The 11752-nt window shown below is 36.1% G+C and overlaps 1 protein-coding gene and 1 long non-coding RNA gene across 9 annotated transcripts in view; one reads left to right on the top strand and one right to left on the bottom strand.

Annotated features, from left to right (window-relative positions):
• Positions 1-2291: 2291 nt before the first annotated feature.
• LOC135673346 (probable E3 ubiquitin-protein ligase HIP1) overlaps positions 2292-11752 on the bottom strand; it is a 10973-nt gene continuing 1512 nt past the window's right edge. For 2 of the 8 annotated variants that reach the window (XM_065182236.1, XM_065182238.1), the window contains exons 2-8: positions 4501-4634; positions 3762-4409; positions 3271-3653; positions 3138-3167; positions 2936-3034; positions 2708-2854; positions 2292-2610 (exon numbers count right to left, since the gene is read on the bottom strand). In XM_065182236.1, coding sequence (XP_065038308.1) covers positions 2464-2610; positions 2708-2854; positions 2936-3034; positions 3138-3167; positions 3271-3653; positions 3762-4409; positions 4501-4597 — 1551 coding nt within the window. In that variant the 5' untranslated portion in view covers positions 4598-4634 and the 3' untranslated portion in view covers positions 2292-2463. Of the gene's footprint in view, positions 2611-2707; positions 2855-2935; positions 3035-3137; positions 3168-3270; positions 3654-3761; positions 4410-4500; positions 4635-5127; positions 10073-11752 lie in introns of those variants that run through there. The other 6 variants (XM_065182235.1, XM_065182237.1, XM_065182234.1 and 3 more) reach the window with 6 other exon arrangements.
• LOC135673348 (uncharacterized) lies at positions 9869-10632 on the top strand. The gene is made up of 2 exons (XR_010513286.1): positions 9869-10008; positions 10066-10632. It is a non-coding gene; the product is annotated as an uncharacterized LOC135673348 (long non-coding RNA).

Below are 11752 nucleotides of genomic sequence, written 5' to 3'. Positions count from 1 at the left end.
TTTTATATATCGGTGGTTATATGGCTAAGTTAATGCAAATAATTGAAGCTAATGACGGGGATTTGGGCAATTAATGAAGGCTAATTTTGGAATTCGAGTTTAATGCATATAATTGAATCTTTTTCTTTTTTATTTTAAAATTAATTTTTATTTTACTTGGTGGAGTGGGGAATTGATGCTTTGTCCTCTCCCTCACCTTTTCTTGGTGGAGGGTGGAATTAAGTTATTATTATACTAATATATATATATATATATATATATATATATATATATATATATATTTATGGTGTTGGTCATAGTCATTTAAGATAATTGTCCAATCTTTTCAAATATAATATTATGAATTCAAACACGACTCGGATCAGAAATGTCGTTGGTGCGTATTACTAGTCTTCGTCCCGGTTCTCGAACCAAACCATATAGGGGCGATTTTAATTCAAAATATCGATTTTTTAAAACAAAATAAAAATAATTAAAAATAAAAAATCATATATATATATATATATATATTTGTGAATCATTAATTTCAACTGGAACGATTGATTTTTATTTTTAAAAATTAAAAATTATAATCGAACCATCGAGCCATGATCAAGATTACATATTGTTGAATCTTGGATTTTGATGATGAAACCAATTGATAGTATTTATCTGATGTGCGTTTAAGTAATGCAGGACTAGCTTCGATCAGAAGAGGTAAATCGATTAAAACAGGAGGAATCAGATGTTGGGCCGCAGCAAACATGTTAGAAGATTGGACGTCCGATCGACATGTCGATAGAAGGTTTCGGTCTGTGAATTAGGGCATCGGGCCAAGAAGATCGGACATTGCGCCAAAGAGACCAGAAGTTGCGAGAAGACAACATGCTGATTGGGTAATACGCTGAAGGAGAGGACGATGCGTCGAAGGATCGGACGAAGTGCTAGAAGAACCAATGACATATCGGATAATATAGGATTCACTTGTAATCGATTATGTCTAGATCGAGTTAGTTTAGAGTCTAATCGAGTCAGTTTAGAATATAATTAAACCAACTCAATTAGGGGCCAACTGGGCCGAAATTTGTGCTGTGTTCGGCCAAGTGGAAAGTCCAAATAGTGACTCAACAAGTGGAACCGTCATGGCAGAGACTGTGTCAAGCGATGGTACCACCCAAACACAGTCTCCGAGAAAATGTCAGGGGGTGGTTCGGTCAATACGACCGAACCACTATAAAAATCTGGTTTACATTTATTTCTTGCTATTTACCTTTATCGCAAATGAAATTCTTATTTCACTATACTTGCACGTGCTTTCAAGTTAAGCATTTTCGAAATCAATTTTTATCGTACGAAAAAATTTTAAATAAACGTAAATTTATCCACTACACTAATTCACCCCGTGCTGACACGTTCCTAGCACATATCACGGTGATGTGCCTCTTAAGTTGTGAGTTAAGTCGAAGGACTATTAATTAGGAGGCTACATCAATCATTTTGTCTGCATTAGGACACATGAAATAGAAACTTCTATTTGGAGGATTCAATATACATTCGTTGGCGAGAGAGTCAAATATCAGTTTTATTTTGGACTAGAACACATCTCAACATTGAACCGCATCATGCTATGTTCAATTAGACTTCACCTCTCTTCCAAGATCACAAAAATATATGAAGATAAATTAGATCATCTTAGACCACATCTCTAATAAATTTTGGTTTCTCTTTCTATGATCTCATGTGGTGGCTGTATTGTATTGAGATTCTACTCAGTCTTCGTATTGTGTATCTACATTTTATATTCTTGAGACACGATGCAGCTGGAGACCACTTGGGTCACAGCTTAAAGATGAGTATAATTTTAGGTGAAGGCTAAATTACAATATATAAATAGAGCATGCAGTTGTGTTGCCAGTTGGTTTAGCTAATTCTTTGTCGATCAAAGCTTTGGGATCCTCTTTAATATTTTTTAGGGTTTCTTAGGTCAAAGAGTCTTCAAGAAGCCCTCAAAAGGGGCCACAAGAACTGGACAAAGACATCTGAATCAGTCAGTGTCGTGGAGCCCAAAACTCTGCTGGTTTGGTTGTGTCATTGTTCACTTGATCACGTGCGTCATTATTTAATGCTGCAAGAACCAATGCATTTAATTTAGTGGGCTCCGAGTAGGAGTCCTGTGATGCTGCTTTTGGATCAATGGATGGATGGATGAACATTTAGTTTAGTTTTGATTTGTCTTTATGGATGAAGTGATATCACACAGCCAACCATGGTGGGGAGGAAAAAGAATGTTGAGTTCATTCTAAAAGACTATCTTGCAGAATACTGATCATTAAATTTCGATAATTATAGAAACTAAAGCTTCACTGGCAATTCACCAGAAGAAGTTTCTTTTGACTTTGCAGGCACCCATTTAGACATAATGAATGCTTCGCAGAAAATATATTTACAAATTTGAAGAATGACTGGAAGACACTTAGCAGCTGTTCATTCCCCTTTCGGTGTATCTTCCAAGGCTGAGGCTTTGCAGATCGGGCAGACGTTCTTGATCGATAGCCATTTCGTTATGCAGCTGGAGTGGAACGTATGCTTGCAGCTCAGCTGCCCAAGAGGATCTCTATCTTCGTATGCTTCCTGTTGTTCATACACAGAGTCGAGATTAATCCAAAAAGACAAGCATTACCGAAAGCATCTTTTATCTCTCTTTGATGAATTGGTTCGATAAATTTACCAGGCATATCGCACAGCGATCCTCATCCTGGCCATCTTGAAATCGATCGGACATGCAGTATATTGTCTCAGACAAGCTTGTTCTGATGGCGTCTTCAGATAAACCAGTGCTGACATCGCCTATCCTCTCCTCCAAAGCAAGCAGTTCCTGTACAGACACACCGGAACTAGATATGACGAATGAACAATTCCAAAAGAATATAAGATGAAATAACAAGCACTTTATTACCTCATAACTCATGTTATCTATGTCTAGTCTCATGCCATGGTGCTGATCAAACATGTGCATGGGATCGTACAAGGTCGGGTGACCCATCATTGCTACACCCTGCAGTGATGATGCATGACTAGTCAATCTCTGTGGTAGCTAATGGGTGACATATCATTGGAATGGACTGAACAAACAATAAGTCTCAAACTGAAATTCTCACCTCCATCTGTCTACCCATCATTGCTACACCCTGCAGTGATGATGCATGACTAGTCAATCTCTGTGGTAGCTAATGGGTGACATATCATTGGAATGGACTGAACAAACAATAAGTCTCAAACTGAAATTCTCACCTCCATCTGTCTAACACGGGCATTTTCCTCATTTGGGAATGATTGGAATCGGTTGTACCGATTCCTTCTTCCACTCCTCTCATTACTCTGTCGTGCTATAGAAACTGGTGTGGAATACCTCGGGGGCACAGCAGGTTCCATCCTCGGCAGCCCGACATCTTCAGGAGTAGGTGCCAAACCCATGGATGGGTAGCTCGGATTGGCTCTGTATGCTGTTCTTTGACCATAGCCACTTGGACCAACTGCCAGGCCTCTTGCAGAAGGACCAGGAGTTGGAAAAGGTGTAAGATTGGATCTATATAATCCATCAGTCTCCAAGTTATTATTAGTGGCATGACTTGTTACATAAGACTGGTTTATACCATGATTGAAGGAGCCTATCTCTGCAATTTCATGGACCCAGTAAAAATATAAATTAGCATTAATGCAACCCCGGAGAAAGATAATAGAGTAAAAAACACAAAAGTACAGAACTATAAATTAAATAAAACCTGAAGAAGAAACCCTCGCATTAGGTTGCATAGATACAGGAGTATGGCTCCAGTGTCCCACCATGTGAGCGCCCAGAGTATTTGCATTTGAATTATTATGATGAGAGCCATTGCTACTTGAACTGATCCAAGGTGAGATGTCTTCTAGGTGAATGGCATTACCACGTCGACTTCTGACATTCCTTTGAGATCCTTCCTGAGAACTTGATGCATTGTCATTCCTGTGACTGTGGACAAAGCTGACATGATACGGGTGCCAGCACTGAGAAGAACTTCCAGCACTATAATATCCATTCCTGTTTCCTCTGTCAGGAGGCATGGAGCTTCCTGGGTTTTTCCTTTTATAGGTTGCTCTTTCATGGTCCATTAATGGATTGCCAATGCTACCCCCTTCCCTCAATGTATGCTGGTTATAGGAAGATCCGTGATGAACAGAATGGTGTGTAGGTTGACTTGTGCTTCCACCTGATGGAAGATGCATACAAGGATCACGAGACGTTCCTGTAACAGTTGTTGCATATCTCGGAACCTCAGAACTAAAACTTGTTGATTGGATGCCATTTGCCCTCAAAGTAGGGTTGAAATAAGTCACAGGGTTAACCCCATTGGAGGCCACATTGTTAGCTGGAAACACAAATGAGCCATTTCCTGGAATTAAAATTAAAACATTTAATTCTTTCGGTCTTTTTAATAGATTGAGAAGCTATAAACTAATGATGCTTGGAATTGTGCAAATTACCCAAGTTCAATAGACCATCTTGCTGTGGATGGTTCCAAATTCGCTCGTCATCCAATTCAGACATTTGAGTTTGACTAGTTAAGTGCCTATGATCCATACTAGCTGTTTGCGTCAAATCACAAGTAGAATGAAATCTGCAAAATAAAAGTAGTCTTAGTCTCTTAGACTCCTAGTGTGGCTTGAAAAACATACCTAAGAAAAAAAGCTTGTAAACTAGTTAGTATGGTGCATATGCAATAAATAAATCTCTGATCAGGGTCCAGAATATAGCACTTCCAAGGGCAATAAAAAATTTTCATAAGGCCATGAAAAAAGATCGAAAGGTAATTAAACATATACAAAATTTTTAAATAAACAAGAAATTTGTATCAGAACAACTATCGGATCATTCAAAACCATGCTCTTAATGAGTATCACAAACAAAAGATTACTTAAAGCCAAGATAATATTTATGTAACATAAACTTTTGGTAAAAACTGAAAACAATGTATGAAAAGAAATAGCCAGATATAACATTTCAATGGCCAATAATCTCTTATAAAAAGTTCACAAATGATGATGAACATTGGTTGCAGCAACCAAAGTTTAGAAACCCTTAACATTCTCTCTCTCACTCGGTCGACATACCCCAGTGCCCTAATTCTTGTGCTGCCCACCCACCTGGCACCTTTCCTGCTCTCTATAAGTGAATAATGACTACAACCAAGGGAAAAAGCTAGTCTTGGTTAGAAGTGTTCACAGAACAAGATCCTCAAATGGTAAGCTTAGGTGAGATCCAAATTTGTAGAACTAATTTACCATAATAAAGATCAACAATACATCTACTGAACTTATTACATACTATACAGTTAAGCATCTTAAGCAACTTCTATCAGAAAAATAACTACATCTCTAACAATTGTAAGGTACGAAAGGGCACAATAAAAAGTCTGATTCCTTGATTCAGCTGCCACTGGTGTGGCACAACCTTATATACTTTCAAACTTATTTAACTGTATAAACAGAAAAGGCACCTCTTATTCAATATATATTTTATTTGAATTCCATATTCTACATAAGATTTTAGTTATTTTATGAGAAAGGGAGATACTGAATTTTTTACTATATTAACTATTCCAATTACGTATGCTGAATGCTGTGTTGATTAACTCATTACAACAGAATAGGACAGAATCTTGGTAAAGTGACATAACAGCAGAGACCACAAACCTTGATACTACTGTGATATCTCACTTTGCATCTAGATGACAAATAATAGAACTGAAGGCCAAGAAGAAAACCTCTAATTTCTCAAAGAGCTAAGTTGCCCCTTTTTTTGCAACTTAAACAAAGCCTAACAGATGTAAATATATGAGAACACATACAGATTCAACTAGATACTTTGATCAATCTTCAAGTATGGATTATAGACAGTCCTAGAAAATTTTCACGAAAATGCAGCAAACTAGCCACTTTAAGTTTCTCTGGCAGGCTGAAATGTCCTTGAGCTCCATAAGAGGCCAACAACAATCCAATACGTGATTAATCAATAAAACATAGAACGTGCAATGCTGTCCAAAGAGAAGAAAAAAAAGGTAAAAGATATCACTTACAAATAACAAATGGTTACTGCTACATATATCTGTGTATAGTGTCTTGGAAGATGTCTAACACGGAATAATCAAACATAACTTTTTTTGCCAACTAATGTTGGCAATGCCTAGATATTGCAGAACATCCCAACAGCAACTATGTATCCCCTTGTGATCAGATGCATCCTCCTTTGTCTTGTTTATTTGTTGATATAAGTCAATTAAGTAGGAAATGTTTCTGCATCTACCAGAATGCCAAAATCAGGATCTCTAATTCGTTGTTATTGATTGGACAAATGTGTTCAGTGAAATTCAGTGCCAAGCAACACCATATCTTCGTTGAATTCCTTCTGGATGTCTAAAGTCTCTAAACTATGCTTAATTTTGTTTCAGCACAACCTCATTAAAGTTCCAAACTAACCTTAGTGCCATCACAAGTATCTGTTCAATTATGTGCAAAGCAGCCACCTGAATATATGTATATATGTAAAAAGAGTTTCAAAAACGAACCCCTGAAGTTCATTAGTCCCAGCCAATGTGAGAAAAAAACATTCTGCAACTATTTTAGTTTCTTTAGAATTCCCCTATCATGGCACTATAAGCCAGAAAAGGGACCCCATTTCTTGGAAAATCAGGAATAAATCTGATTATTTGATGATTACTTATTATCTTAATATGAAACTGCATTTTTTTCCAATAATTTGAGAATGGAACACCAAGAATAATAAATCTATGATTCAAATTATATATCCCATATTCTTAAAAATGCCTTGGCCAGGGAATTATAATAACAGTAATATAATATATTTGTCACAAACATCAGCCACTTACAGAAGTTGCCTCTAAAGAGTGAAAAATACATCTTGCACAAAGACAAATATATGTTTTCTGCATGATGAATTAATAAGAATACATGATGCAACAGAAGGTAATAAATGCATGTAATTGATAAAACACAAAATTGTGCATGTTAGTCCCTTTTTCCTTGCTTATTATTTGCATTTTCAACTCCTTTCTAAATTGATGATGTTATTTCACACATATGGATGCTATCACATATATGAAAAACACATTGCACTTGGATTAGTACTACCAGAAACTAAGAGCATATAACATGTAAATGTTAATAAGACACTGATTTGCTCTTGCCCCAGACACTTATAGGTTGCATGTTTCCAACTATCAACTGGCATCTCCATATTGATGTGGAACTAAAGATGATAGAAAAAATTAAAGATACAAAGTTGCAAATAATTTTTTTTAATCCTGTCCAAACTCCAGTGCCCTTTAAACAAGGTAAAAAAACCTGTCACTTCAATATGACAACATCGACTGTGACTCTCACCTACCAGAAGAGTACTGTTAATATAAAAATATGTAGCAAAAACATAGTATAATTATACCTACATATTCTTATGTATTCAAGGAATCAATTGTGTATCAGCCATACTTCCAAAGACCAAGGCAAAGTAAACTGTGAATTAATCACAAGATACAAGTGAAAAAACATTAAGAAAATTCTGCAAGCCTATAAGGAATTGCATTTTGCATATCAAAATAAATATGATGAAAAGAGGACTCCCAAATGCCAACTGTAAAATGCTGAACCACTAGAAGATATAAGCAACAGGAGCAAATGACAGAATTGACAACAAAAAGAAAACATATATTTTATCAGTAATCAGTCAACGGAAGACAAAAAACACCTGACACTTATATTAGTCTTCTTACAGAACTTGGACAATTACCAATTCCACCATAGTTCTTGATAAAGGGAAAAATTATAAATTTAAAAAAAGTCAAGGATGATAGAGGGACTTAAGAATGACTTAAATTTATAAAATTCAAAATGATAATAGAAGAAAGATTGAAAAGTTGCATTTCACTTAAGAAATAGGCTAAAGAAGAGTATGAACAGATAAACATGTAGAATATTCTGTCATCGAGAGACAAGAGAAAGTACCAATCAAAAGCTTGTCCACAATAATACATGCATATCCAACTGAAGCAGATAATTATTCCTTGTCATACTCTTTCAGAAATGAAGAAATCAAAACAAACAGAAGAGAGGAAAAAAAAAATCCCCTTGCTTTCCTTTCCAAACGTAGGAAATTACAGAGAATTTCTAAAGGGTTTATACAGAGACTCTATCTCAAGAAGATACACGACATGTTCACATTTGTAACTTTACAATGTAAATATGATATTCAGGAACTTTAAAGGGGCACGGATTATACTTGCTACTCTGCTTTATAATCGATTCAGACTATAATAAATACTCTGCTTTAGAATACTACAGATAGTAGCCATACATAATAAATTTGAATTGTAAATACCAAATATTTTCACCATAAAGCTACTCCCAACCAAACAATGATAGTGGACAGATTGGTTGGTCTCGCTTTTTCATAATTACATTAAAATGCTAAGATATGTACACCTAATTGTTTGATTCACAGTATAACAAAGATGCAAAAGGTCACCATATCATAAATGTAAGCATCTGATATGAATTTTACCGATTCAATTAAGAATAAGAACAAGTCACTGCACAACCTTCAGACTGAGCAAATACTGTATATTGAAGAGTCCAAGGATGGTGCTAAGAGTACCACTTTCTAATGCCACAGCTATGTATAGACTAAAATTGTATCCTCTGGATGTCTAACATAGATCATTTGACTTGTTAAATACCTCAAAGATCCTGTTCACCATTTAATCAAATGGTAGGATAGATGATAATGCCAAGTTGCCAACTTTGTACAAGTAATGTGTTGCTCTAACTCCAAAAAATAACCTTCTGTAGATTTTTCAAATGAGTAATGACTCAACAAATTTAGCTTCAGTTATCATAGTTCTGTTACAAACTCAATTACATCATCTGATACCTCATCATTACAAAAGGCAGAGAAATATGAAATAGTTATCAGTAACAAGACCTCCTATAAGAAGTCTAGCCACCATTACTAAAAGCAATGTGACAAAACCTTAAACATCATGGAATTGTTCACATGATGAGGGAAAAAAATCCTGCTTAATGCACTGCAGCTCCAATAAATCCCACAGTACTAGATGACGACATGTCATGAAGCAATTGACATGCAGCTGTTGTAGTTGTGATTCTGTTAATGATGCTCAGATGCCAACAGACACGTTCCTTACAAGATGTCTTCAGGCCTTTCACTTCCATCTGATCTAGTCATGTTAACCCTGTTAACAATTGTCAAAAGGAGAAACATTGATCCTCACATCCAGTGGAGCAGAAGGATTCAAATACCCCTGGAACCACATGCAGAATCTTCACAAGTATCCCTGGCCAGAACATCACATGATGCCAATTAAAATATGGAAGTATTGCTGCCAATGCCTACCAACTCAAAGCCAGGGCAAACTTTTCCTCACAAAATCCAGTAGAAATATCAGGCCTCATCCTAAAAGATCTGCTAAAGAAGAATAAACAAAATTTTCATAGACTCATGCATTCCCTAACAATTGGTTCCAGCTCTAGACAAGCACAAGGGAATGAAGGATCACATAAAGAGTTGGCAGGCCTAGATCAGTAAAAGAAGTCTTTAGATTGAAAAGAATACTGCCCTCTCTCACTCGCGCTCTCTCTCTCTCTCTCTCTCTCTGCTTCATACTTAGAGCAAAAGATTATGAAGCAACCACAGAAAATGGATATAATATATTGTCTTCATTGCAAAATCATCATAGTATCTATCTAATGATCCATGACCATCATCACCAATGCTATTGGCGTCATCTATGCCGCATGTAGCACCCAAGAATAGAGAAGCTACATCTAAGGGTTATACAGCACAACCTTGACGTAATGCCTTGTTCAAGTTCAAATAGTGAAGGCTCCAAATCATAGATTGTTGCACTGGGCATTGTCTTGCTGTAATATGTTTAACTCCAGATGGGCTCGGCAACTAAGGTCTGGCATTGTAAAACCTCAAAATGTCAGCTTCTCATAGTTGACGGTTTTGATAAGGATCCATAAATAGACATCCTCTTCTCCATGACCCCTAAGGCCAACAAAGTTCCTGCAACAGCAGTTATAATTCAGTTGAAAACTATCAGGAATTTTGCCCAAATAACCTTACCTAAAAAGCCTGACCTATGAATGAGAGTCATGTTGCAATCCCTCTTCAAACTAACTGTTCATTTGATTCTTCCTCATATAAACGAAAATAACATTTACGATTTGATAGACGGACATGTTGGGGTGACATTACAAATCAAGAAAAGCACAAATAGTAATGTCCTCTATATACCTTAGAAAAACACCACCTATAAGGAAAAAGAGAACCCCACCTGAAGTAATGATAAATTTCAGATGTAGTCTATGATGAGAGATGCTCTACCATTGTGTAGGAGATGCAACAGTCAAGTTAATCTAATGCACCTCACCTGTCTGAATATTCACGTCCAAAACACTATCAATTATCTGGTGGATATGCTGTACCACAAGAACTTTTAAGGAGAAGTTAGTGCCAAAGCATCATTTGTATGTACCAACTACCAAGTACCAACGATGAATCTACAATAGTAGTCAAAATCAACTTATCTGAAAAGGTTGAAAGTGTGCAGATGGCAAGTCTAAAGAACCTTAGAAGAACTTCAACAGGTACCATACTTAGAGTGAAAAAACTTGGGGCCATAGCATTGACACTTCTCGACCATACTTAAGAGTGAAAGATCATCCTGCCTTCCAACAAGTAATCATATATTTTTTTATAAGCAATTATATATAACAATATTAAGCTAAGGATAAGAAAACATCAACAGATAGTGGGGATAAGTATGCCCACAAATGGTTCAATTAAGTTTGCCATAGTACAAATCACCCATCGAGACCATTAATTCGGCAAACAATCACATTGTAAAGAGAGGATGCATAATATGAGTTGACTAAAAGGAGTATTAAAGTTAGAATGTACCATACGAGGCTTTCAATTATTTTTCTTATCAAAAATTTGGAAATGCAGATTATGACTAATCTAGGCTTACGAGTAAATATGGTTTATAATATATGAGATAACCAGCTATTCCAAGCTCGAATAGGCATCTTATATTAAGATCAATGTCTGAGATATGAAAAAATATATAGATTAACTGAGAAGGTAAAGATTAGGACCATAATCATAATTCAGATAAATAGTGCTTGAGAATATTGCCAAAATTAATCATATTTTCCGTTGGCAATTAGCAGAAATACAATCTCTAGAACAAAATGCTGAATTGATCATTTCTTATTTAATGATGATATACAAGGATAACAACAATAATCTATAATGTCTCAACTTGTTGGGGTTGGTGTGGAAATACAATGATTTGAAACAAAATGATGTCTATCCTGGATGTTGAGGAGGGAATCTAATATGTGAAGAAGATCAAATGTAGGACATGTTTATGGAACAATAGAGCTATTGATACAGCACAAAGTCCTTTGCATGAGACTGATTGTATTCCAAACAGTCATAACACCATGTCACATGCCAGGTTTGATAAGCCTATCCAGTAATCATGTCATAGACTAAGGTTAATCCAGTGAGTGCTGTGATATGCAGAGAAATAACACGGCCATAAGTGGGAATCAAATTAAAGGATTGGCAATGATGCTTTTGATTGAGGTTTTCAAAAGAACTGATGGATGCTGAATTATGTTGATCATATGT

Source organism: Musa acuminata, chromosome BXJ1-5, assembly GCF_036884655.1.
Source record: "Musa acuminata AAA Group cultivar baxijiao chromosome BXJ1-5, Cavendish_Baxijiao_AAA, whole genome shotgun sequence".
In the NCBI taxonomy this organism is placed as follows: Eukaryota; Viridiplantae; Streptophyta; class Magnoliopsida; order Zingiberales; family Musaceae; genus Musa; species Musa acuminata.
The sequence above is the reverse complement of the archived record's forward strand: the minus strand, read 5'-3'. Positions and strand labels throughout refer to the sequence as shown.